General features: G+C 45.1%; 1 protein-coding gene across 5 annotated transcripts in view; it reads left to right on the top strand.

Annotated features, from left to right (window-relative positions):
• LOC119396343 (serine/arginine repetitive matrix protein 2) overlaps nucleotides 1-27,044 on the top strand; it is a 53,518-nt gene that overhangs the window by 17,693 nt on the left and 8,781 nt on the right. The window contains exons 4-12 of one of the 5 annotated variants that reach the window (XM_049417040.1): nucleotides 3,257-3,395; nucleotides 5,391-5,601; nucleotides 7,391-7,545; nucleotides 11,647-12,021; nucleotides 14,328-14,441; nucleotides 15,038-15,151; nucleotides 17,712-17,859; nucleotides 20,394-20,453; nucleotides 22,874-25,060. In XM_049417040.1, the coding sequence (XP_049272997.1) occupies nucleotides 3,257-3,395; nucleotides 5,391-5,601; nucleotides 7,391-7,545; nucleotides 11,647-12,021; nucleotides 14,328-14,441; nucleotides 15,038-15,151; nucleotides 17,712-17,859; nucleotides 20,394-20,453; nucleotides 22,874-23,127 (1,570 nt within the window). In that variant the 3' untranslated portion in view covers nucleotides 23,128-25,060. Of the gene's footprint in view, nucleotides 1-3,256; nucleotides 3,396-5,390; nucleotides 5,684-7,390; nucleotides 7,546-11,646; nucleotides 12,022-14,327; nucleotides 14,442-15,037; nucleotides 15,152-17,711; nucleotides 17,860-20,393; nucleotides 20,454-21,575; nucleotides 21,773-22,873; nucleotides 25,061-27,044 lie in introns of those variants that run through there. The other 4 variants (XM_049417041.1, XM_049417043.1, XM_049417044.1 and 1 more) reach the window with 4 other exon arrangements.

Raw genomic sequence — 27,044 nt, 5'->3', positions numbered from 1 at the left:
CAAAAATACGCAAGGGTGAAGCTCAGTGCTACTGATGTAGAGTGGGCTATATGCCATTTTCTATGGCTCAGAAGCGAGCAGCAGAACCGATGCAGTTAACCCCCATATAAAAAGCTGTTAAAAGTGGCAGGTAGCACCGTGAAGTTGCAAACACCAGCACACGGTTTGGCTAGCAGAAGGAGTGCCGATGCATCTGAATTCGATTTACACTAGATGGAGTTGTCGAAATGAGACAGGTAACTGCGCAAAGCTTTTAGCTAGTATGCATGTGTGATGTATTGTTGGCCTGTCTAGTTTTAGGTACAACTTAATGATGAGCATTGCTGATTTCTTTAGCAGCGTTGCGTCAACGTGTGTCTGCACTTTTCTTGGCTACAGATCGGATGCCCTGAATTCATGTTGCAGGCTTTTGAACATATGACCAAATATGGCCCACTAATGTTATGCTGGATGAATCCTGTAAAGAGTAATACATAGTAGCGCACCGTAGCACTTATTTTAATATTAAACTGTGCATGCCTTGATTGGCAGCACAGTTATATTAAAAGTTATGACCGGCTTGAGCGAGAGGGAACACTGTTATACAGTGTTAGCTTTAGCAGGGTTATCAATTATCAGCTTTAGAAGTGATTGCGCTATCCTGTAGTCTGTCATTGTTTTATGTAGCACAAAGAGGGAGCAAGGATGGATAATAACAATGACTGTTGGGTGGCCTAAAGCCCTAACTCCCTGTTCTTACGTAGGTTCTTACGTAGGTATTTATTTTACAGCATTTCTATAAAAAAAAAAAAGGTTTAAGGAATTTAAAGGGACAACACCTCACTCTGCAGTTTGTTTAGAAACCTCGTCTATAGAAGTCGTACCTGTTGAGGGAGGAAATGACACACAAATAGCGGATAAGGAAAGGTTATTGTGTTAACTATCATCTTGAATTGAAGCTTTTGCTAGAGTTGTTACTGCCATTTAACTCTTTTGCTACCATGAGAAAAAAAGGCAGCTTTACGAGGATGAAAAAAAATATTTTTTGGTGGCTAGATGCTATTGCATTAGTATTACATTATTTGGTATCAAAATCTAGCTAAAAGAATGTTCTATTCACAGTCTTCATGGTTTACTCCAGAGTCCAGTGGGGGTACAGAGGGTAGTTGCTATAGGTTGATGAGATGGCAGGAAAGCAGAGACTTAAGGAGAACATAATTTACTTAACATTATTTTAACCACAACTGCAACGCTATTCCTTCAGTGGGAAGAAATTTCCCTAGTTTAAGGCGCATTTGCCCCCTATTAGAATAGTCTTGGACACAGTCACTTTAGATTTTTACTCAATAGGGCATCTAACCTTAAACATTTTGCACTTACCAGCTGTTATCAGCTCCAGTTCGTTGGGTGTCTTAACTGTAAACGTGTAATAATTTTTTTTCATGTACTTATATGCTGCTGTACCTGCCATTCTGCACATTTTCTCATTGAAGGGGCAGTGCAATATTTTGAACGTGATGACCAGTTGCTAGACAGTGGTATCAGTAAATGTCTGAGAAAGGGTTGGTAAAAAAGGGTAGGAAGGGGGTGGGGGGGCTACATGTTAGTCCTCTGCTTATTGCAGGAAACCTACATTTTTACTCAAGGGGCCACTTTATGGTGGTTTCCTTGGGGTTTCTGCGGTCCCTTTCTACACTAGCATCTGTGTGTCATGCTGAACGTGCTGGTTCTTGTGGGATCGCCAAGCTAAGTAGCATCATGCTCGGCCAGTCCTCGGGAGAAAGACCACCTGCAAATGCCAACTGCTGATTGTCCTTCAGCAGCGGAGTGGTTCGTTGGCTGCATCGAATATAGTTGCTTGCTCTGTTTCGCGAGGCAGCACTGGATTGTCCCCTTGCCTTTCAGGTTACTGCTGCGACCTTGTGGCTGAGCTGGCTTGGTTGTTATGCTCAAAATCTGTTACGCTGCCGCTTCAAAGGCCAGCTACGACAAAATTTCACTTTGACGAAGTCTGTTACGCGTGAGTACATAGTATAAATCGACGAAGCATTTCTGGCAAGGCTAAATTGCTGGTACTTGCATAGTCTTCTTATTAGCAGTCTTTAAAACAGCGCATGAACTGACGATATCCACACTTGATGATTTTTACAGTGACGTTGATATGGGTGCACCACCTTTATCTCTGAGGTCATGCTGAAGAACATGACTTCGGAGATAAGGGGGCACTTTGAAAGAATTGGCCTTGAAAGCTGTGCCTTCAAGGCTGTGCTCTTGTCACTGGCAAATGGTAATGCTGGAGTTTTCCACAGTTCCAGCATCGAAAACGAGCTATCTCTGCTAGCTTCTTGTGATGCTTCCGCTTGTATTTCAAACGTCTGATTTTGCTCTGAAGTTTCTTGATAACCGTGCTATCTGAAACTATAGTCGTATGCAACTTTAGAAGTTCGCGGCATTTCCTCCTCAAAAGGGGATGCACACAACCCTGCACCAATAGGCGTCGTCGTGAGCTGGACAGCGGGTAAACCTGCCTTCGGAGAATGTTGCCGAGTGCATGAGCGGGCCTAATTCTTGATCACGGAAGTAATCGGCTGCCGCTCTTAGGTCGTCTGGGTGGGGCTTCTCCGAACTTCGTAAGTTGTATCCGACTATAGGCTCATCATGCAGGCTTAAAATTTCGTTGTATACTCGCGAACAACTTTTCTTGGCAATAAAGGGAAAGCTGCAGGGGCAGACATGTACTCGTACGCGAAGTAGTCCGGTTTGGTGCGCGTTTCGTACAACTGTGGAAAGCGATCGCTGCGCAGCATAAGTGTTGCGTAGCATTTGATTTGTCTGCTTGGACGACCATTTGTAGGTAAAATTCGTCAAGTTTTTTAGGCAAGTAGACCGAAAAACCAGAATGAGATGGGAACTCACCGGAAGATGCAGATGTCTTTAGCATTTGGGGCACACGTGAAAGGCACGTCTTTTCTCACACGTGCAAAAGCTCGAAATGACAGCGTCAAAGTTTAAACAAGTATAATTATCTCAGTGGTGTGTGCTGTCTCAAAAGAGCTTCCTGTACAAAACGTGGGAGTTCTGTTTCATTTCTCATGTGGAAAACATGGATGCAATTGTGGGACTAGATTCATTAGCTCTGTAGCCTTCGCTTCATTGCCAAGAAACGTCTGCGAATATAGTTGGCCTTTAATTACTATTTTGCAGATTCTCAGTCTGGAACTCTATAGCCCTGGGTTGTGAAGGCTTGCCTTTGCTTACCACATCGTCTTTTTTCTAGGGAGCCCTCGGTGGTCAAGGTGGACAAGGCCCAGCTGCTGGAAGCTGCCCGCAAGAACATGCAGGCCATGCTGCAGCGCGGTGTGGTCGCCAAGGGCCTCCCTGTGGCTGCGGCTGCGGCTGTGAACGCGACTGTCAAAGTGAGCTGGCCCGCTTGAGCTTCTTGTCGCGACTGGCTCGTGCTTGCCCGAGAGCGGTGAAAACAAATGAGTAATTTGAGAGAGTACCATTGCTGCTTAGTAGCAAAATTCAAGTCATGCGGTAGGTCCAGAAAAGAAGAATGAAGGAACAAACTTGTTTGTGCAGAGAGCTTTGGATCCATCCTTCTGTAGTGTGTGATCCTGCTTGTCTTGTACCACTGATCCGACCCAATTCTTTCTTGTTAATTTAAGTGCTAATACTACATTTGTCCATCAACACGTGGTGGTGGATTAAGAAAACTGCTGCATATTAAACGAGCTCTTTCTATATGAAGGTTCTACTTGTAGGATTGATCCATCAGTTAAAGTTCGAAGTTTCTAAAGCTTGAAATCTGACTGTTTCTTGCGACTTTAAGTTTGCTGCTACTGTATGCTTTCAACAACTCCTTTATAGAGGATGTTTGCATTGAAAGTGTCTTAAGACATACCTGTTGAGAATGAACCTTCCGAATGAACATGATCTGGCGACTCTTCAGTGCTGTATGTTGTGGGATCGGGGGAGGGGGTACCACTATGTGTTGTCTGCGCGCCTTTTTTGTGCACTGTGCTTGCAGGATTCTGGATGCAGCGTGATCGAAACATAGCATTTGTCTGCTACTGGTGGCCTCTGGGGTACTAACAGTAGAAAAGGTATCTACAATGTGATTTAGTGTTTTTAACTGCTGCCCGGTGGTCTGAAGCGTAGCCTTTGAAACTGTGGCTTTTTGTCATGGGTGCTCATGACTCCACGGCATCAGTGTCCTTTTGCAACACGAGAATATTTTTCTATGAGAATTCTCACTTTTCTTTTTTTTGCTAGGTATGTATTCATCTGGAAACCTTCCATGAAGTGTATGGTCTGTTGTGGCTGCTCTGCTTCAGAAAATAGAAAATTTTGGGGGTATGTAAGGTACAGCGGAGTTCACTGCTAAAGGAGGCGCTTCATTTCTTTGAACACATTGAATAGTCCGTGTTTTCATGTTGACATCGACAAGAAACTACTGGAGTCCTACTTGAAAAGTACTAGACAGCAATGAAGTCTAATGATATCTTCAGAGTTTGTTTCTTTTAATGGACTGAAAAACCACTGCGGCATTACGGCCTTTTTAACTAGTATATTACAGAGCTTTAATAATACTCTCATAATTTCGCTAACTGCCAAGTCGGTCAGTCATCGAGACATAGCAAGGTTTCAAAAGCTGCTTTTCCTAGCGTAATAGTCATCGCAGATGTTCAGCCATTTTTGTGTGGCTTATAGGAGGCCAATGAAAACAAGCTTTAATATTGTATGGAGAGATGCCAACCAAGAATAGTACTGCTACTACTGTATATACTAGTAATTCAGTCGCATGTGCGCAATGTGACTCCAAAGTAACAGCAACAGAACTTTGTAAGCAGCTTTCCCCACAATTGACAGAGATGCACAGAGCGTGTGTGATAGCCTAGTGCAGAATGTAGAGCACACTAGTTCACATTTTCAGAGAGAGAGCCCAGCCCAACAGTGGTGTGCTTTGAACTTTTGCTTTAAACACAAAACTTTGCTTAGAAACACTGCTTGCTTGTGCCCGCTCAGTTGGAACCTGCAGGCCGTGCTTCCCTTTGAATTCTAGCTGCACTCTGCAGGAGGTCCACGGCGAATTGCAGACATTTGTGTTGGCTGTATAATTGTTTTGTGTATCAGAATGCAGATGACTTCATTTGTGATTGCCGGAAGCTGAATTGAAAGTTTCTCAAGCCTTCACTGAGGTCTGAAATTGAATGAAAATTCCTGCGATGGCCATTCAATCTCTCCAAATTTTTTCTTGTAACGTTTGCAATTACAAGAGAATTTGTTTTAAAATCAACAGAAACTAAGCATGATAGCACTGATAAATGTCAATGGAATCTTGTTGGGATTGTGTTCGCAATCTCTAGCAATTCGACAGATTTGTAAGGAGGCATTTATGTTGCGTGCAGGTGGTGGCCGCGGCAGTGGCGGCGGCTGCAGCTGATCCGAGGTCATCGCTGGCCGCCAAGTTGGACGTGGCTTCGTCTGCGACTTCTACGCCCCCGAATGAGCCTCCAGTCTTGCCCCTGGCGCAGTCGGGAGATGGTACGGGCCCCGCTGTCACCCTTGGCATGACCGACGAGCCGCCAAAGATCAAAAAGTCCCTGGCTGCACTCACTGGTGAGTGACTGCGTGGCCGCGCTTCCCAGCAGTTGTGAAGCAGACGTATCCGGAGCAGGGATAACGGACGAAGCAGCCGAGTGTGAGAATTGTAGACGCATCAAGGTAGACTTGCTTGAGCAGTGTTTGGTCGAGTCGATGTAAGTTCTCTCAAGAACGTTTTTTGATAGCTTGCGGCATGTTCTGGGTTTGGTTAGCTCCGGGCTGGCTCGCTTTCTTGAGAAATGCCCTGTGTTAGTGGCACGGTATGCCTCACAGCTGGTGTGTCGTCTGCTTGCGATACACTTTCGATAGCATTGCATGCCTCGTGTGTTGGGTTGCATGCTACCCATTTTATGCAAGCGCCAAGACAACTGCAAGAGGAGCAATGGGTTGGATTTTATTATGAAGTTGTCCGTAGGCAGGTGGTGGAAGTTTCTGGCCACATCCACCAGCATGCTGCGAATACCGTAAAAATCAGAATATATTTCGGACCGGAATATAGGTTGAACCACAGACTTCGAACCATGGAAAATTGAAAAGAAAAAGTACATGGAACGACCAAAGTATTAAAAGGTGTCTTTACTGTGAAACAAATGCAATTTCAAATGGTGCACAGTGAAAACGCCATTTATTTACACGTGTGTTAACTCACAAGTTTCACATGGCAGAAAGTTAAAAGACGGGCTCGAGCATTATCTCCTCAAAACATCGCAACCGTCTTGACAGTTCTAATTTGGACCCACTCCGAAGTCACAGGTAGCAATCATGACACGAGCGCAGCTCCCGGATAAACTCTGCAACCTTCGTCTCCAGCTCTAGATGTGCTGCGGTCTGGCGCAGAAACAAAGTTTTCTTCTGATGGCTGCATGTCGCGATGTGATCCTTCAGCGTCAGCCAGTAGTGAATGCTTCTGTGGTGCACTCAATCTTCTCGCTGATCTTAGCCGTACATGCCGCTGTAACTAGAGCTGCCAGCATTGTGGGAAGCAACAAATAAAGAGTGTTCGGCGAGATGGAGCAGCAAGAACACCCATGCAAAGATAAAATTTCCAGTTACAGTCGAACCCCTTTATAAGAGACACTGATGTAACAGACAGTTGGATATAAGGGACACAATTGTGTGCCTACATTGAAATAGGTGTTGATAAGAAAATGGATATGTGGTACCCTGCTTATAAGAGACACCTCATATAAAAGACAAGAATTGCTCCCCGGTCTCTTATAAAGGGGTTCAACTGTATTGTTTGTGACTTGCAGCTCTCGCTCCCATTCGCCTGCACAAGCATCCCAATGCATCTTCACACACTTCAGACTTGCAGTGTGCTACCAGATTTCTGTGTGCCTTTGCGAATTTGATCGCTGTTTTCTTAAAGGCTACGGTGAACTGTCATTGGCCACCGGTCAAGAACAAGAAAAAGCAGCTGAGAGCCCAAATAGATTCCCTAGACAACAACAAAAACACAAAATGAGGCTGCCCACGGCACAAGGCTGTTAGTAAACACAGCGATGATTGCGATAGAGACAGCCGACTTCAGTTGCCCATGGTGGCCAGATTTCCGAAGTGTTTCTGCCAATGACCGGTATATAAGACGGGGGTCGACATTTTATTGCGGTATTTTGAAAAAAAAATTCTACCTATATTCCGGTTTTTACGGTAAGTGTAATATGGACTTGCACTGAGAATCCTTTGTCTCCAGTCCTTCGTACAGTGACTTGTGAATTGCTGCCTGTGTTAATTAGTTTAACTAGCGTTTGAACTGACACTTTTTCCTGCCTCCTCCTTTCTTTCTTTCTGTCTCTTCTCGCAGAAATCTGCAGGGCCATCTCTGACGAAGAAAAGCGCGAGTACGCTGGCGAAGTGGAACCCAAGACAGCTGAGGAAGTGGCTGAAGAGTTCCAGCAAACACACCACCACCCTTTCAAACTGAAGGAACCTCCACCCCCGATTAGGTTTAACATTCCTGTAAGTACCTACTACGCCGACGAAAACAATTCCATACGGGCGATCACCTATCACTGACGGGACAAAAAAACAAACAAAAACACGACTCATGCTTTAGAACAGGCTGATGAGCAAGAGACTTTCTTTTGTTGTTGTTGTGGCATCGTTTTTATCATTAGGCTAGGAGACCCTCCTCACATTGTTTTTTCCCCCTTCGTTCCACCTTCACACCTTTCACTGCTATTACCCATCGGTGACTGTGAAGCTCCCTGTGCCCTGGACATGTAAAAAAAAAAATCAAGACAGTTTGTCTTTCAGAACCAATTAAAAATTTTGTGTCATCGACTGTTTCTTACCTCACTGTGTCCTCTTCTTGGATGTGCATTCCCAACGGAACCCATTTATTTTTGGTTGGTGGCGACGTAAGAGTGCAGTGGCAAATACACCGCCCTCATTTGAGAGGGAACTCTTATTGATGCCCCAACCAATTTCGTTCACTGATTCTCGTGATGTCATCGTGCAGGCTAACTCCTTTCGGTATCAGTGTCTTTCAGGAACTATGTTTTAGAGCGGGTGGAGTGTGTGCTGAATCCTTACGTTGTCACCAGGTGTAGTATTTGATGTAGACGTTGACTTCATTGTCAGTCTCGTGAGACAGGGCATAGCAAAAATGGCTGCATTGTTCTTTTACGATGCATTTACTTCGGTAATGTAACAGTCTAGCGATTGCCATGTGCAGTGCATAGTTACGGCAACAAAGAAGAAAGAAACGGCCAAAGCCTGCCATACTATGTGTGTTGGGTTTGCACGATGACATCATGCTTCGCAGTTCTAGTACTGACCGTTGTGTAGCAAAGACTGGTTCTTGTCTTGCTGCCTCATTTATAAAGTACAGCCATGGACTACATGTCGGTCCTGATGTCATTAGTAATTCAAAAGTTCACGTCAGAGCCACTTCTTAAATCTGTCCATGCATCAAGTACCTGGTCACCGTGTGCTGTTGTCGCGCACATTAATACACCCCTGCCCCCATTACGAATATGGTTATGTTGCACGAGTTGCGAAGTCTTAGTAGCTTGCTGACTGGTGTTATAAACCATAGAAAAGTTAGCAACCCCCAAATTTTTGTAGTGTTGCAGCTGAAAATATGGATTATATGTGGCCGCATGAAAATATGGTTGCCTTGCCATGGCGTTACTTCAGTTGACGTTGATGACTTGACTAATGAAACTATGTTTGAAGACACCTGCAGCTTCACCTTTTACAAGTGCATGTGATAAGTACTGTTATGAATGCAGTACAGTTAGAAATGCAGCTGGTGGCCTGCTCCATTGTGCTTGCTAGAACTGTGGTTTATGCATCACATGCATTTTTTGCTGCAAGCAGAAAACACTATGGTGCAGTTCTGCGTGTGACTCGATGTATGACTTGACGTACCACATACTGCATCGAGCAAAGTTTCGGCACACATGTTCCTACAAATTTAGACAGTTGAAGCGAGCCCCTTTCAGGGGCCACATTGCTTGTGGTCACATTGTACTGTTCGTTTCCTGCTTCAGGCATTTACGAAAAACACCTTGTCAAATGTATCCCTTATGTCAATGCGTGTCTGCTGGCAGTACCTTATGTCAGCACATGTCTGCTGTGCTTGTGGTGCATGCAGACAGTGAAGAAGTTATCAAAAAAGGCAAAAGGTTGTCTATGCTGTAGAATTGAAAGGTATAAAATGATCTCGTCTAGCATACGGCTAAGTAGTCATGGCAACTGAAGTTTTCTATGCTCTGTCAACTGTAAAATGCCCTGAAAAGTGGCACTTCCATAGCAAGCCATTGGCGGGTAGGTATATGTAGAGATACACAATGCCGTGTGCCGACTAAAGGTATTCAGCCTAGCAAAGATGCGCTAAGCCACCTTGCGAATGCACTTTATGCTTGTAACTACTCAAGGGGACATCTGTTGACCAGCTTATCTGCCCTCATAGCTTTGTTATCAAATTTCAAATCGAACCAACTTGCACAACCTGAAGAAGTAACGAGGGTGGAGCTTGCGAATGTCTTGGTGCTGCTGCATTGGCAAGTGAAAAGCACTGCCTGTGGTCCGCGCATATGAAAATGGGCAGTATCGCTGTAGCTAGTCTTACAAGCTGTGTTATTTCGGTGTGTCTACTTTGAAAGCTACATCCTGGTTTGCGTCTGAGTTTTGGTGTCCTGTGAAGGATGGCTTTGTGAAGATGTGCTCAGAAAACAACTTCATCTGCACATGTATTCAGCATGCGCACATTGGTCGTTACTGACCAATGTTCGGAAAGCACTATGTACAGCACATATTCTCATTTGTAGTACCTGCACACAGATCATGACAGCATTCTTCAGTGTAGAGGAGAAGGCACTGTAGACTTGAGAACCTATCACCAGCATTCGGTTTCGATTTTTTTCCAGCAGTTTGTACTACAAGTGTTTATTTGGGTTGGCACTTCATGCATGGTTTTGGGAATGCCCTGCACTTTGGTAGATCGAGTGCTGCCAATTAAATGTGCGTCGACGGGGCGTGAGTTGCAGATTCATATTTTTTGGTTTTACATACAGGTGATAGTGTCGTAGGCACTGTGCTTGGCCTCTTCTTGTCGGCACATTATATTTTTGAAAGTGTGTGTAAACTTAACCGCCGGTAGAATAAGTATTTCAGGTATCTTGGCATAACAGAGAGAGTGTATGTTCGTATTATTGCCTAGTGTCTCAATGGTGTGACATTATTTGCCGTTTTGATCGTTTGACGCAGCAACAACTTGCTGTCTGAACTACGTTTGTTGTACTGGCAGGTAGTGGTTTGCTGTGACTTGTGGCTGCGAGTGCCTTTCTTCTTTCGTGCTTGTAACAGTGTACATGTCATTGGCATTGTTTTCCATCATTGATCAATCAGCAAGAACACATATTTGTTATTTTAACCTTTCATTTATGTGCAGCCTAATAAAGTTTCGTGTTTTTAGCAGCCTTTTCTTTTTCGAATGATTCATTCAAAGGTCCGTTAATGACAGCAATGTGTAAGGCAGTCTTGAGTGATTTTTTTTTTGTTTAGAAATGTTCTTCACGCAGTTTTTTGTTTCAGTCTAATCTGCTTTGCTGTGCCCTGGACCAATTGTTCAAATTATTAGATTGCCTTCAGCAATTTGGCCTGTATATACAGCTTATATACAGCTTGGTGTCTTTCTCTTTGTGTGAAGGTGTCTTGCCTTAATTGAATCATCACTTTTGGTGCTTCATTCGTGTGCAGCCTTTGTAGGTGGCTCTTGGTAACACTGCTTAGTATGCTTTGCTAGACTTTTTGCTCTATACTGTATCCAACGTGTAGTTTGTTTGGTACGTGATCTGCATAAAAAAGAAAAAAAAAGAGTTTGCTTGTCACTTCACCTGCTTGCATGTAGACAGTGTGCATGTGTCAGAATACGAAGTGGAGATATAGGTGTGATGTGTTTCACAGAACTGTGGCTCATCATCAGCTGTGCTGCTTTGATCGGTTCTGGCATTTGCGCCGTCATAATTTCTCTTTTACGCTGTCTCTTTTTGGCATCGGTAGTGAGGTGAAATCATGGCAACGTCCTTCAAGTTTCGGCATTGTGCTTGGTGTAAGACCCATCAAAATGGGTGGAAAGAGGTACTGTTTATCAAGAGTGTGAGAAAACGATTTGTATTCAATGATTGTTCTGTTGTTGTACAGCAACTTGCCATCACACACGTTCGAATGGCCCACTTCGTCAATGCACTTGGGCAGTCTCTGGTGGAGCCCTTCTTTTAGGGGCGATTGCCACATGATTCTTGATTCTCGGCTCTCTTGTATTGTGTATCGGCCGCAGAAAAATGTTTTGTGCTTTGCCACTCCTCTCTGCATGTGTTTAATAAACTTGTGCCCCGACATGTCGTTGCCTTTCTTCACTGCTCGTGCGGGCTCACAAACACTCGCGAAAAAGACAGTGTTCCCGACTTGTTTCTCTCCTTGCCACACTACTCTATTCCTGCGCCCCTTGCAGCCCTGTCTCCCTCCCTTCATCTTTTTGCCCCGACTCTGACACCCTTCCTTGACCCCGTCCCCCGGTGCTTGGGGCTAAGCACGCGCTTTCCTCCACAGAATGCCACCAACCTTCCCGTGAAGACGCTCGCTGAGAAGGTGGCCGATGCTGCGCACCTGCACAAACAGTTTCCCGTCTCGAGCGGGAACCAGCACCGTGTGAAAGAGCTCGAGTGGGTGCCCGTGGAGAAGACTGAGCCGGCGCCGGCGCCCAAGGTCGCTCGGGCCGCCGCCGCCAAGAGCCGTGCCGCTCCTTCGACGGAGGGGGGCACTTCCCCGCTTGCCCTGATGCCTCCCCCTTTGCCCAAAACTGAAACCTTTTCCCCGCTGCCCACTGTTGCCACTCCGCCTGTGTTTCAGGTGGAGGATGTTCCGCTGCCCGTCTCGTCGGCGGTGATTTCGTCTACTGTGATGGAGCCGCCAGACCCAGCGCCGGTAGGCTCCTCTCAGCTGCTCAGTTGTCCCCTGTGACGTTGTGTTGGGCAAGTGGTTGTATGTCGTACGTTGGGCTTGTCTGGTGGCGCTCCTGACGGGCTGATGGGAAGTTCACTGGTCTGGTGTAGGGCATGAAAGGGAAGTGGGTGCTGCTTGAAAGGTTTGGTTGGGCTTGGTACGTGTGGCAAACGTGGCCGTAGTCATCGTCGTGCCGTCCTGGGTGCTGGAACATCGGCGATGTAGACGTCTGCCGACTGCCATGCTTGCTTTTTTACTAGTCTTTCGCATGCCAGTGGTTGGGAGATGTGGAAAGAAAAAAGGAAAAAAAGAAATGTTGATTTTGGAGCAGATACAGTTCGCTGTGACGTCGTAAGGTTAATGTTTATTTGTGAATGCCCTATGCTGAATGCATACGTCAAGTGGGTGGGGGTGAAAGCGAGAAATATTGTGATAAATGCGTGTACTACTATTTTCATGCCGCTTTGTATACATTGTCGGTAGCAATTATGTAGCGTTAACGAGGCAGTGAGCTTCGCTACTCTACCAGCAAGGGATGGGGTGGGGGTACGTATCGCCTATATATGTATGCAGGCAGGTCTGCAGGGACACAATTTTTTTTTTCTGTGGTTCAAAAAAGTCCATGTGTTGTTTCCTGTGCTGTGGCACCATCTATAAAAAAATGCCTTTCTGTTGACTCCCATGTATTCAATGGTGTGTTCCAACGGTGCAACGCTAGCTTGTATCGACGGTAAACTACAACACCATTACCATTGCACACTGGTGCAAGTTGTTTTCAGATGGAATGAATCTGAAGGACAGTCACTAACGTGTTAAAAGGAAGAAAAAAAATTGTTTCTGAAAGTTCCCCAAAACTTATTTCGACTTTTCGAAGCAGTGGCTGCAAACCTTGTGCTCTCGTCCGCTATTCTCGAGTTGTGTTATTCTTTCTTCAAGGGAGCATGGCTCTGCTTGCTTGAAAAGATCAAAGGAGTACTTCAGATAGCAGTCACTAGGCTGCACTTTTTGGGGTGTCGGAATAGCAGCAGTCTTCCTTTTAGAGTGCCGTGCTCTTTTATGCCAAAGCCTCCAGTGTTTGGCTGTTCCTGTTTTGGAATACAGTGGCATTGGAACTACATCGTCATCATCCTCGTTTATGGTAGTGTTCTTAAAGTTGTAATTAAAAAAAAAAAGAAATTATGGTACCTGCAAGATGGAGTGACGTAGAGAGTGAAATCCAAAATAGATGTTGTGCAGATTCAACAACACAACCTAGCGAAGATACGCTTTAGCAAAACAAAGATACGCTTTAGTAAATCGTGGTACATGACGGAGGGCATTGCATACAATTGGTTTTACTTTTATCGTATGCAGCGTGTGACATCACGTAAGGTTTGTGCTTATCCACTGCAATAGCTTTAACTTTATTATGCAATTTTTATGTGTATGCAGTAAAGCTCTTTCACACCATGGCTAAATGATAACGCCAGATTTAGGCAGATGTGCAGTGCAAAATGTCTAGGCATTCATGCCTTTAGTATGACCATGGCACATGTATCTGTAAAATATTCGCTAATTGATCCAGCAGACGGCATTTGTTCCAAACCCAAGAAATGTGGCAAAGTTCCGATTAGTATCTCCTAGGATACTCCTCCTAGACATCCCTCCTAGGATACCTTCCAGATTTTGCTTTTTAGTGCACAAAATGAGCAGGGACAGCAAACAGACACAGATGAAGCATTGCGTTTTGTAATGTTAAGCCATGTAATCCAATTCGATTTCAAGCATAGTTGGAAAAGTCATTACTGAGGGTATCATGATACTCGCAGGACGTATGGGTGCAAGATACGAGTTTAGGAGAGACTTTTGCAGAGCCTGACTTGAAACTATACCTATGACAATCCTCTCATACCCATAAGTGAGTCAAGTTTGCCTGATGGCTAAGAGTTTGAGAGCCACTGGCCTAAGAAATAGACTTGCAATTAGCATGTCACTATTTGCTACACTGGGTTTTTGTGCTGTAATATAGGTGGGATAAGGCATCCTTTTGGCACTGTTATCTACGGATGACGATGGTGATGACGATTCGGCCCTTGCACTAAGCAAGCTGAAAGCTGCCTTTGAGAACTTGTCCTCCGTGTTTACAAGGGTGAGCCCGACACGGCTTTCTTCGTTCCACCTGTTCTGACGCCACTGGATGTGCAACTGTGGAGAAGTGACGAGCGAGTGAATGAGTGAGTGAGTGTGAGAGAGAGAGAGTGAAAGCAAAAGTGTGTAGTGCGAGTGTGCCCCTCCCATCTCCGCCTCAGGAGAGCCTCGACATTGCAACCATAATGAGCCGTCGTGTCGAAGCGATGAAGGCCCTGAAGGAGAATCCGATGGATCTGGAAGCCATGAAGGTTTACCACGACTGCCACAAGGAGGTAGGTGTCGCAGGGCCGGAGCGTGACTCATCATGCTTGCAGAGCATTTTCCAACTGTGCGTTAGCAGACACCCATGCAGGTTAGTTATTTTTTATAGAAATAACAACATTGGCCCTTGTGGGCCAGTGAGATAAGGGCTGCTTAGTGTCTTAGGAAAAGGGTGGACAAAATGCTGTTTCTTGAAGCATTGGAAACAAATATACATTCATCAGAAAACTTTGTCATCTGATTGGGAGTGGGCTCGGGCAGTCTGTTTATTTAGAGAGGATGAGGCAGCAACTTGAGTGCGTGAGGCAAAGATTCGCGTCTTTCTGCTCTGGTCCTTGAAAACAAGAGATGAGGCTAGAAACCTTCATTCCATAGAGTAAAAAAGATTGAGACATGGGAAAGCATTTCGCATTCTTGTGAGAGATTTCTCAAGTTTGTTGCATAACTTTATCGTTAACTGGAAAAATAAACAGGAAGTTAATGTAAACGGCTCTAGTTAGGAGTGGGATCTGCATAGCTCATACTTGGAAAGTGCTTCTGCAAAGTTTTGTGTTGCTGAGTTGCTTTCGTGAATCGGGGCTTAAGTTTGGCTAACTTCTACAAACAGTTCCAGGCATGGGTAGCATCAAAGCAAAAGCCAGGCCAGTACACAGGTTCAATAGACTTCAAGCCACTCACTCCGGATGAGCTATCCGGGCCCTCTCCTGCTTGGGTTAAAAAGGTACGTAACAATGTCGCGCGTGGGTCTCTAGCAGCCTGTAAACCAATATGTAGATGTTAACTAGTAACTTGCGAATAAACAAACGCTCACCAAAGTTGCAACGAAAAAAGAATTTATGATGTATGCCCCTCGCCAGACGGTGTTCCATCGAACCCTGGACTATAACTACTAACTGTTAAATGCTGGACTGTTCTTGCTTTTCAATTTCTGCGGTTTATGCGTTGGAAGCCATCATAACACCAGCAGAAATTTCATCTGAAGCCGAGTGTTACATAAATGGGCAGCATCAGGTATACGTGTCTTGCAGCTCACACTGCTGCTTAGCTTTGGCTTGAACTTCATGGAGTAGAGTGGGTTCAGTGTTGCGTTAAGTTTGGGAGCTCTACTTGCCCGTCTCCACTGAAAAGTTGAAGCGTGCATACTTTCCAGCAGCACCACTAAAAACAATTCTCTTGACAAAGAATCATCGCCCCACCTGTCAGTGATGCTGACTGCAGGTGGTGCCACCTTTCCACAGCATCAGTATCAATACTTCATTGTGGTGAATATACGGACATGTGATGCACGTTTGCACTGTCATGCTGTCCACGTATTGACGGTGCATACATGGCTTGCAAATGTGAGGAGTGTGAGGTCGTCACTAAACCTTTCTATTCCTTTCGATGCATCGCTTTTGGGCAAAATCTTCCAATTTTTTTTTTTATGGTGGTGTTGCCACAGCAGATACACGCTTTGGCTTTATCGTGAACAAAACGGGCAAGTAGATGCGCTCAAACGTGACATTAAGGTGCAAGTATTGGAAAATGCCACCTCTTTGCAAACTCTGAGCAGAAATTGGTCTGGAGTTCAGCTCAAGTAATCGCGTGCATCCGGCAATCTTTTTTTTATGCCACGCTCGGTGCAGAATAGACTTTGGCACCACAGTGGTAGCTGTTGTTGCAGCGAAAGGCGGGCTAGTTGGTACATAGCTCAAAAGTGGAAAAACAGCGCGAACACAGGATGAACAGTGCGAACAGCGCCCGTCCTTGTGTCATCTTCCTTCGTCCTGTGTTCATGCTGTTTTTCCACTTTTGAGTAGCTGTTGTGCCACAGCACACTTGTCAACGCTAGTGGTAGCTCAGTAGCCACCAGTTATCAGCCTGTTATAGTTAACATTACATATATATTACATACGTTACATTACATACATATCCACAGGCTCCTTGTAGTATGCCCTGTAGTATGCCTCCCCCCCCCCCCTCTCTTGGCATGTGCTCGAATGCATTCAGAAGTGACTAGCAAGCTGTTAGTACCCCTGTGGAAAAGCTGCTTCTAGTGATGGCAATGTGTCTCCCTAGAATTGTCTGACACAGCTTGCAACACTGGGCCAGAGTTGTGGCTTTTCTTTTGTGTGCATTTTCTTATACAGGGTGTTTTTTTTAAGACGATACAGAAATCCTATGACAGTAAGGCTGCTCTCGTTTTCGCACATGAACTCTGCGTCAATGCAGAAATACTTCATTGCAACTGAAATGGCACTGTGGCCACTAATTAACAAAAACTTGTTAATTGACTTCTCAAATTATTGACTTGACGGCAGTTGTTCATACTGGGAAGTTATAGTGCATGACAAGTCCCAGCACGCCCATTTTTTAGAGGTCACAAAAGTTGCACGTAATTTGACATATTCATCATCAAATTTTAAGGGTGATATCGAAACTGATCGTGCCTGGTGCACATGAAATGCGACCACTCTGTTATGTCAGACCAGAACTAGCCGGGACAAGGAAGTGACAAAAGTCAAATCAAGGTGCACCGAAGTGGCATCTGGTCAGGAAAATCGGCAATCAGTCTGAAATACACAAGTAGGTGGCTTATTCTTTGGGTACGATGTGTGGTGCTTATCTGTTTCTTTCTTTAACTATAAACAGGCACGAAAAACTATTTCGCCTGTCTGCGAGAAGTGCCACAGTGGCTGCCCCTTAATTTCAGGCTGCACAGAGAAAGAAAAGGTTGATATTGTTGTTTTCTTGCGCACAGTTCGAAAGGAACAGATAAGCACCAAACACCCCCACGAAACTAAGGCGCGCTGGCACAAGTAAGATGATTTGCCACTTTTCACAAAAAGAAACGGCCACGACACACCTTCATTCAAATTTTGTCACTTCCTTGTGGCGGGTAATTCCAGTATGACGAAACAAAGTGGTCGAGTTTCGTGTGCGCCGGGCGCGATCAGTTTCGATATCGCCCTGAAAATTTGATGATGAATATCTTGAATTACGAGCAACTTCTGTGACTTCTAAAAAATGTGTATGCCATAAATTGTCATGCACTAAATCTTTCTAATTTAAACAACTGTCCTCAAGTAAATAATTAAAAAGTTAATTAGTGAGTCTTGCTAATTAGCTGCAACAGTGTCACTTCAGCAGAGGCAAAGTATTTCCACCTCGATGCAGTGTTTGTTTGCGAAAATGACGGGACCTTTACTGCCATAGGATTTATTAAAAATCTGTGTTGTCTAAAACAAAACACCCTGTATAGCGATGGTAGTAATAGTGCCTTCCTTGCCGTGCATGCCCAGGACCAGTTTATGAAGGCAGCACCTGTGGCTGAGGGCATAGGCATGCACTTGTTGCGCAAGATGGGCTGGACACCTGGTGAAGGCCTGGGAAAAAACAAGGAGGGTGCCTTAGAGCCTCTGCTTCCCAGCATCAAGACCGACAAGAGAGGTACGAAAGCCACGCTTCTGCGCAGCTTCAGTTTCTGGCTTTCAGATAGCGTCGGTGCCATCATGAATTACATCACTGCCCTGAAGCATTCTGACAGGTTCTTTTCTTATGGTATCTTCGGCTGGTCGCTCACTTGCCATCTGGGCTAGGGAGAGAGACCATCTCATATTGGATGCCAAAAAAGAAAGGGGGTACAGGACACACGAAGTGCACTGTGTGTCATGTACAGCCTTTCTCTCTGTCCGTGCTATCTAGCAGAAATTTTTTCGATGTGCGTAACCAACTCGCCAAAATTGACACATTGACAAAGTATCCCTGCTGATTGTGCCATATGAGCTACACATGACGCTTGCCAAAATTGATACATTGACAGAGTATCTCTGCTGATTGCACCATATGAGCAGCGGGATCAGATCCATTTGAAACTTCCACAATTACACAACTACAGCACTGTCATGCACCACTGGGCGAGTGGCAACAACCAAAGAAAAATGGATGCTTTTGTTTCGCTGCCCAACAAGCGGAAATGTCAGGAGTCACGTGATTGGAGCTCGGTGAGATGTTGAGCTGCTCAGATCAGAGTCTGAGCAGGTTTGAGTGCTCTGAGCCCGTTTTGATTGTACACGTGGAAACAGCTGAGCACGATTCGAGCGCTACGACTTAACCAGCTGAACAGAGAGTTGTGTGTCAATGCTTGTAATGTACAAGTGCACTTCTGTACATTGCATTTTTGAGCCAGATGGCATTAACACAGGTCATTCATCAACTGACGTGCTATCTGTTTGTTGGCATTTCGCTCTTGCGCATCATCTCACCTCACGCGCTAATTCCCAAAGGCAATAACCTGAATGCAAGCCGTCTGTAACGCTTACACACAACTACCCAATTGATCATTACTGTAGTTAGAATAAGTACGTAACATTTGTGGACAAAAAGTTTCATTTTCTGCACCTTCATTCTTAAAGCACTAAACTGCTTGGTGAACTAGCGCTCCATCATCCCAGACAACAAGCTTTGGATGACAGTTTTTATTGGAATGCCCACCTCCATGTTATTCACACCATGTACTCATTGCCTACAAAACTTGCACTGGACAAAAAATTGTGAGGAAACACATACATTGGTCAGTACGTCGCATAATTTGTGCGTGCAAAATGGAGAAAATTGAATGGTAACTGTTGTTGAGGTTTGTGCACATGCACCTCTGTCCAAGACGGTTCATCGTGACAGCATGCTCTCCATACATTTGATGAAAGGCCACAGGCCTCATTTATGTTTGCCATGTGCTCTACCTTTAGGACAACTTGCTGAATGTTTTTTTTCTTTTGTTCATGCTACTGCCACAAAACATCGTTGCTATCAAGTGATACCTCTGTAATTTTTGCTTTTGTTTTAATATTTTTGGTTTTTTTAAATGTACTATTTGGACATGTTAATATATTGGTATCGTTATAGAGCAATGCAGACATAGACAAATGAGGAGCTCTGGAAACTGACGAAATTGAAGATAGCTTGAAATGCTTGCACTTGTGGTACTTCAGCCATCTTTGCCTGTAATCCATAAATATCCTTTAAATTTGCTCTGTCTGCATCTTGCCTCCGTCATAGTATATATGTCGTTTCAGTTTTCGTATTGGCACTCGTAAGCAAGTCATTCGTGTGCATTGAAATGTTTTTGCTCTGATGCACTTTAAGAAGGTGTTAAAGGGACACTAAAAACAAATGTTAACTCGATGTTGATTGTTGAAATAGCATTCGAAAAACTTCATAGTGCTTGTTCCATGCCAAGGAAATGCTTATTTTGAAAGAAAATCACGTTTTAGTGGTCCGCACGGCGTTAGCGCACTTCAAATTGCCCGCCTGAATGGGCCTTCTGACGTAGCAGTTGCCGTGTCCAACGTTGCCCGCCCTTACTGCCTGGCCGCGGGCGCTACGGTTTCTTGCGCAACAGTGGCCATCAACCTTGCCATGACGCAGCCACGGGCCACTCTGCAACTGCACAGTTCACTGTTATGGAGCTTAGCTTGGCCAGCAGCAGCAGTAGAGTAGCAACGGTGCAAAAATAGCGAGAGCCAAGCACAAGCAGCGGTATGAAATACCGAAACTACCACTGAGGCGCAACCGCGTGAGCGAAGTGCAGCTCGGGGAAAGCGAAACTATTGAACCACTCGCGCCATTCCCCATGGTAACGCCAAGAGATTCTTTTTGCCATTAATCAAACAGAAACGAGCAAGCAGCATTTTATTACGTGTTGTGATGCACGGAAGGTTTTTTTTTATCGCAACTAGTTTGATTACTAGTGGTTAATTGTACTCGGGTCTCTTGACGTCACCGGGATCATATTCAAAATGTCCCACTCGTGACGCACATCGTGCACTACATTTATCTTAACTTCTCGATTAGTAGGGCACTGCTGTTGATAATAGTGACGTTTTAGACGTTCTAACACATTGACCTTTCACTCTGACATAAATTGTTATTTGCCTTTAGTGTCCCTTTAACCCACACCTTGCCACTTTTTTTACTTCTTACAGGTCTGGTGTCGGAGCTAGAGACGAAACACCCTTCTGTGCCTGCACACCAAGATTTAGGAGGTGGGGAAAAAGTTTGATGAACAATGTCCTGGCAAAGTCGCATGCAAACTGGCTGTCGCTGCATAGTGTTACTTAATGCTTACCAGACGGAAAGCTGGCGCTGCAATAGCTGAACTTTCGTGGGAAGAATGGATTGGATTGGCACTTGTTGACCTGCATGTGCCGTACTCTGCACATTAACTTCTCCGTTGCTAGTGTTGTTCTGCTAGGATCACATCCGGCTTTAAGCTTTTCACAGTGGTACGAAGCTGTGTAGGATTGTTATGCTTTTTTAGGTGTTGTATGCTTTTCCTTGTAACGATTCTTTCACCACATAAGCAGACCCGTAGTTGGCAAACTGTTTTTTAAGCAACAATCTCACACTCTAACGAGAGTGCAGTGCTTTAGAAAATGTGCAGTTTTCTGTAGATAAATGTCATTCACTGCACTAAGATGTTTTTTAAGGTGCCTCAACAGCTTTTACAGCTGACAAATAAACCTAGACAGCTGTAGTTGCAAACCCTAATCGACACCAGTGCCAGATATCCCTCTTAGTATGTTTATGTGAAATTCTAAAGAACTTAAAAAGTTGCTAAAGAGAAAAGTATTTTGAGTTTCGTGAGTTAATCATACTTCCGAGGTACAAAAATACCGCTGTTGTTACGAAAAAAAAAAGCCCGAAGAAAAACTGGTGATGCCAAAACAAAGTTCTTGCAAGAGCTCATTGTAATATAACGTTATGAATCTTGATCATGTTGTCTGCTTAGGCAAAGTAACAATTTTAGTGTAACGGTGGGCTACATCACTTGCTAGCGGAGTAAAAAAAAACTGGAATTGGTCAATTTCAAGGCCTTTTTACTGAGTTAAAACGGCTGAAATAAAACAAATTGCTTTGGAATTCGGACCAGCATCGAACCTTTTGGCGCACAGTTCAGAATACGAACTTCGATCTCCATTCTCTCCTCTAATAGTCAGCCTGTTGACGTAAAATTTACGAGAACACATTTTCGAAAGAATTTCTCACCGCTGTAATCAACCTGATTTAGCTTTCCCTCTTTAGTGTCCCCTCATAAGAAGAAAAAGAAAAGCAAATGACAGCACTTGTGGTCTGTTCCTCCCGTGTCTGTTGGTCATGACCTGCAGGCAAGCATCCCGTGTCAGCCCTGACTGAACTCTGCATCAAGTCACGATGGGGCCCTCCCGAGTTCACTCTCGTCGGCGAAAGTGGACCCGACCACAAGAAAACCTTCTTATTCAAGGCAAGCTCAGTGCTAGGGTGTGGCTTACGATTCCTTAGTACAAAATCTAGAGTGCAGGAGGGATAACAAATGAAGATTGCATTGCACATGTTGTCATCCCTGCACTACAGGTTCTTTACTAAAAATACAATACCTGCTAATCTACCTCTCCGTACTACTGCTTGCCACAATGGCTTGACCGCCAGCTGCCATAGAGCACGCCTGGGCACCGAGGCCAGGCTTCACTGAGATGTGGAATGTAAAAATTTCGACTTACACTAAATTTGGGAGCACATACAGCCAAACCTAAATGGTTAACCCTTTGCGGTTCAAAACCTTCACCCACCTTCCATCCCTTCTGGTCTGAAACTAAAAAAAAAAAAGCAAAGGTCATGTAAAAGAAGTAACGCGTGTGTGAATCAATCACGAAAGAGCTTGTCCAGCAGCGCCTAACAACGGGCCGCTACGGCCGTGTTGCGTTGTCGGGCGGGACCCGACCGCAAAGGGTTAAGGTTCATTTGGAGCCCTCGGTGTTGTGGTCTCTCTTCCATAACTCAAGTGTTGCTTTGGTTCATCAAAGCTTATTGTCGTGTAGGTGGCACGTTCCAATGGGTTGCGACGTAGTTGTCAACTGTGCTTCTTGGATGGTTTCTTGTTTTTCTCTTGCCACTTTCTGTTAAGCTTGTCTATACGTGGAGATTCCCATTGCAGAACTTTTTAGGTTTTTACTAGTGTATAAACATTTGCATTAATGCAGACAAATGTATTAAACCAATGTGTCACACAGCTGCTCATCTACTACGCGTATGAACTGTTGTGCATACGAAAAAGGCTATTTTAGTTGCTGTGGACATAACAGATAGTGAACAGTTCTAGTACGATACATTTCAGCACTTGATTGTTCAGTCAGAAGTACTTTGCTGTTCAGTTGACTTTGCTGTTCGATTGCCATGAATTTAACCACTGAGGTTACCGACCCGTGGCAGCCTGCATTTTCAATGCTTTAATTAGAACGATGGAAATTGTGATGCAGTTAGGCCATTAATGACCACTAATTTACAAAAGCGTCTTGTGTCAGCATCCAGTGCTTTATGCAAGCAGCGAAAAGTGTTCCAGAAGAGTTTAAGTTGCTCCGTGAATATTGCCTACCTTGTAGTGAAAAAGAAAAAGTGCACGTCTGTATATATACTCTCCTCTTTCCAGGTGAAAGTAAACGGCATGGAGTATCAGCCAAAAGAGTACAGTGCCAACAAGAAACACGCCAAAGCGCAGGCGGCCATGCTCTGTCTCCAGGAGAAGGGCATCATTGGTCGCAAAAGCTTCCAGGGTCCCTCTGTTCAGCTGTCGATGATGATGCCGCAGCAGGACATAGATCTCATGTATTAGGTGCCTCGCCACGATTTCATGATGCATGTGGGCTTTATGATTTCGGCAAATGGGGTTGGCGCAGCTGCTGAAAGTGTGAGCTCAAACTTGGCGGCATTGAAATGCCCACTGCATCAAAATTGCAATCTGTGGAGACAAATCAGCCTGCAGTTGCGCATCACATTGTGCAAGTCATGGCAGTGTTAGGCCGAGGAGCTATTCCGGACATTGCTGAATTCACCATCTTGTCATCTCGAACAAGTTGAAGATGATGTGGCCCATGAACGCTGAGATTGCAGCGGGGCAAACTGTCATCACTTATTTGACGTGGTGACAGTGCCGTTTTTGTAACGTCACTTTGAGCTTTCTCTTCTTCCCCATGTGCCGCTATCACTGGCCAGCCACCTTCTTGTTGGCAGTATCCTAGCACCACAAACACGCTTTGTTTATTTTAGACTTGATGATCTTGCAATGTCCTCTTGAGATGTGTCATTGAATGTTGGAAATGTCTAGTCAACATGCATTTTCTGCTGTAACCGTGGAAGTCCTCTTTGGCTGGCCAAAGGGACGTGCATCATGACTTCGTAGCACTGCAAATCATTACCACTCATTTACTATCCCCATTGTTTGTGCTGCTCTGTGGAAATCAGTGAATATTGTAGAAAGTTAAGTGCCAGAAATGTCGAGTACAACTTGGGGAGTTAACTGTGATAACTCACTTATTTGTTGTCATTTTTGTGTGTCAAGCTGCTTCAGTTGTGTTTTGTAAGTCGTCACATGATCTGTGCAGTCGTCACACGACCAATGCTTGTCGCCTGACAATGTCCTTTTTTTTGTGAATAATGTGAATACATATCGCTGTCTTAATCGCAACGCACTGACGTAAAGTTGTCAATTTTACACTGTGTGAACCTGGGTGAGTTCATAAGTAATAATCTTGCAAAAGCAAGTTACATACAGGAACAGGTTTTTTTGCCTTTGTCCCAACCGTAATGTGCTTTTGCAAGTTCACTGTAGTTTGCAAAATAATGCGGACTCATGTGCACAGTCCTCAATGCATGCTTAGTTACGTGGTAACATGCCAGAAACCTTATATGTATAAGTCCACGCATGTTGCAACGGACCGTAATAACTCGGCGAGAAAGGTTTGTTATATTCGAAGTCCGCTCTATCCAAAATTAGGGCCATGATATAAGATGGCAGAACTTGACATATAATGCTGTCTAACCCGAAAGCAACCGCAGCAAAAACACGAAGGCATAGTAAAAAAAACGCCAGGCTTGTGCAGAACCTGCAGCACAGTTACAGTGTAAGCTGGCGGAGCGACCTTCACAGAGCCCGATGTAAACTCTCTTAGGGCGCCTACAAGTACATGTTCGAGGTACCCACTATGCAATAAATCATTCTATTTAACGAAGTAGCAAAGCACCCATTATGTGTTCCTACGGGAATATGTACACCTGCGTAGTTTCACACTTTCTATTTACTGTGGTGGATGATGATGGGGATGGTGAAGAATTATTGCATAGTCCTTTGTAATGGGTGGGAAGCTTTAAACCCTCCAATCATTACGCAATTCACACGGTGTGACACCTGGTGTGATTCTACTCTTTTGCCACGCAATATTACATCTAACGCATTTCCTCCCTTCTATAGGATCTTTTTCCAAAAAAATTCAAGCACTGGCGTGGCTCTGTGATAGAAAACCTGGGTTCCAATCCGCCTCAAACCCTGTTCTAATAGCTGAGCTGTTTAAAGGGGTCACGAAGCACCCCTTGGGCTTGCTGAAAAAACACATCCTGTGGAAAGCTGACACGGCTATGAACTGCTCTGCCAAATATTACAGTCGTGCGCGCCGCGTAAAGGCCACAAGCGGAGCGCGAAGTTGCCGTTTCCTCAGGCGCCCTCTTTTCAAACAGAGGCCGGTTCTCACTCTCGTCGGTGGGTGGGGCGTCTGCCCGTTGACGTTGCGGATCTGCCTGTTTACGTCGCAAGAGACATAGCATGCTTATTGGCCGATAGCCGACGTAAATCGAGAGCGGCGTTCGGATCAGATGCGCTTCTTGCCACAGGGTGCCGCCACTTGCCGGTGCCGCACTCCTCAGTACACGGTAGCCGCACTCGCGCCAGCGAATCACAGCGGGAGAGCGATCGCGTTTCATGAAGCGCTGACGTAACTTCTTTCCCCCGTGCCGTCCCTCCCTGTCTAGCTTCCAGTGCGCTCGTCGGCACGAGAAAAGAGAGAAAGCGCTGAAAGCGTGCGCCAAACCCCCGTAACTCCGCTCATTCTTGACGGATTTGAGAAATTTTTGCGGCAATCGATTCGGCAGGCAGTAAACTCCGATACTGAGGTCATTAGATCATTACTTGGAAAAGTGGTTCATGACCCCTTTAAGCTGGAGGTAAGGCCGTTGATGGAATGGAATAGAATAACTTATTTAAGTCCTTCGGGGTGTGAACTAGCACGTTTTGGGCCACTCCCACGCCGGGGACATATAGGCCTAGCATCTCCGCCTCGTCGCAGGCCCAATGGACTGCCCGTGGTTGTGCTTCCAAATCCGAACTATGTAGGGAATGTCCGCACAAAACTCGGCGGGCATGCACCACAAAAAGCGGGTATGTGCCTAGCATAGTATAGTATAGGAAGGGCGTGGGAGAGGGAAACGGAGGTGAGAAGGAAGGAAAGGAGGGGAGAGGATAAAGTAGGTATATATATACCTAGCATAGTGTAGTATAGCAAGAAGGTGGGAGACCGAAGTGAGGAAGAAGGAGGAAATGGGAGGCTGAAGCATGGCATAGCCTTGGATAGTATAGTTGGGCAAGAAGTGGGCAAGGGAAGTGAAGGTCAAGGACTGACGTTAGGGTGAGGAGGAGGTGAGAGGGTAAATTATTGCATAACGTAATAAGGGGTGGGAAATAGAAATGAGGGTGAGAAGGAGTGTGTGAGGGTTAGGAGGAGGGAAAGGAGGAGAGGGCAATATAGAAAGAGATAAAGAAACAAACATGAAAGACAGAAGATGAAGAAAGAATAATGAACTCAATCTGCATTCGCCAGGTGGTGGCGCTTGCTTGCCAGCTCCGCTGTTTACTCAGATTGCGCAGGCGTGGAACTGGCTCTTATTTATTCTCAGTGTGCGCGATAGCTGTGACGGACACCGGCGGTGGCGGAAAACTGCGCCGCTAAAATTAGCTGTTGTTGTGAGCTCACAACAGCTTAGGCTGTTGTTAAATGTGGTTTAATCAAGATTGTCGAGCGATAAGAGCAACTACCGTGGAAAACATGCCGTGGTGGTGTCCCATGCGTCGGCGCCCCCATGCGGCAAGCAGTGGCATGCCATCGACAATTCTCTTCGTATTGCCTCCGTGGGAGTTACGTGACAGAAGTAGCGGTCTCGAGGCGTGCGCACCCGCCGGCTCACTGCTCTCGCCGACCGACAGGGTTGTGCGGGGGAGGAGAACAAAGCGACGCTGTGCATGTTCGTCGCTGTGACGACGCACATGCGAGGAGGCTCAACTTCAAAGCCGAATGTGTGCACAAGAACATTTTTCCAGGTTTTTACTGGCAGGAGTACAGCTATTGCTGTAATCAAATCAGGGCTGAAACTAGAGGGGATTATTTGGTGCAAAACAGTGCTCGAATTGTTGTAGCACCAGATGCCGTGTGTCTAGCTAGTGGGGTCCATGCATCTGAGCTGAAATCAAAATTCATCAAGTATCCGTGCTACTAGGTTAGCTGTTTGGGCTTGTTGGTTTGGCATGACACAGGTTGAAAGCGCGAAAGACGAAGACAGAGAAGAGGCTTGACACACACAGCGCTCGTGTGTGTCAAGCCTCTTCTCTGTCTTCGTCTTTTGCGCTTTCAACCTGTGTATCCGTGCTAGCTTGCACGCACTAAACAAGACATTAATGGCACACTAAAGTGAAACATTAAATAAGTTTAGACAGATAAGTTATTCTGTCAGAACTCTCGTCGTCATTCATTTTGCCATCATAGTTAATTACGAGAAGA

This window comes from Rhipicephalus sanguineus, chromosome 6 (assembly GCF_013339695.2).
Source record: "Rhipicephalus sanguineus isolate Rsan-2018 chromosome 6, BIME_Rsan_1.4, whole genome shotgun sequence".
Taxonomy (NCBI): Eukaryota; Metazoa; Arthropoda; class Arachnida; order Ixodida; family Ixodidae; genus Rhipicephalus; species Rhipicephalus sanguineus.
Note: the sequence above shows the minus strand (reverse complement) of the source record. Positions and strands in the feature narration are given on the sequence as shown.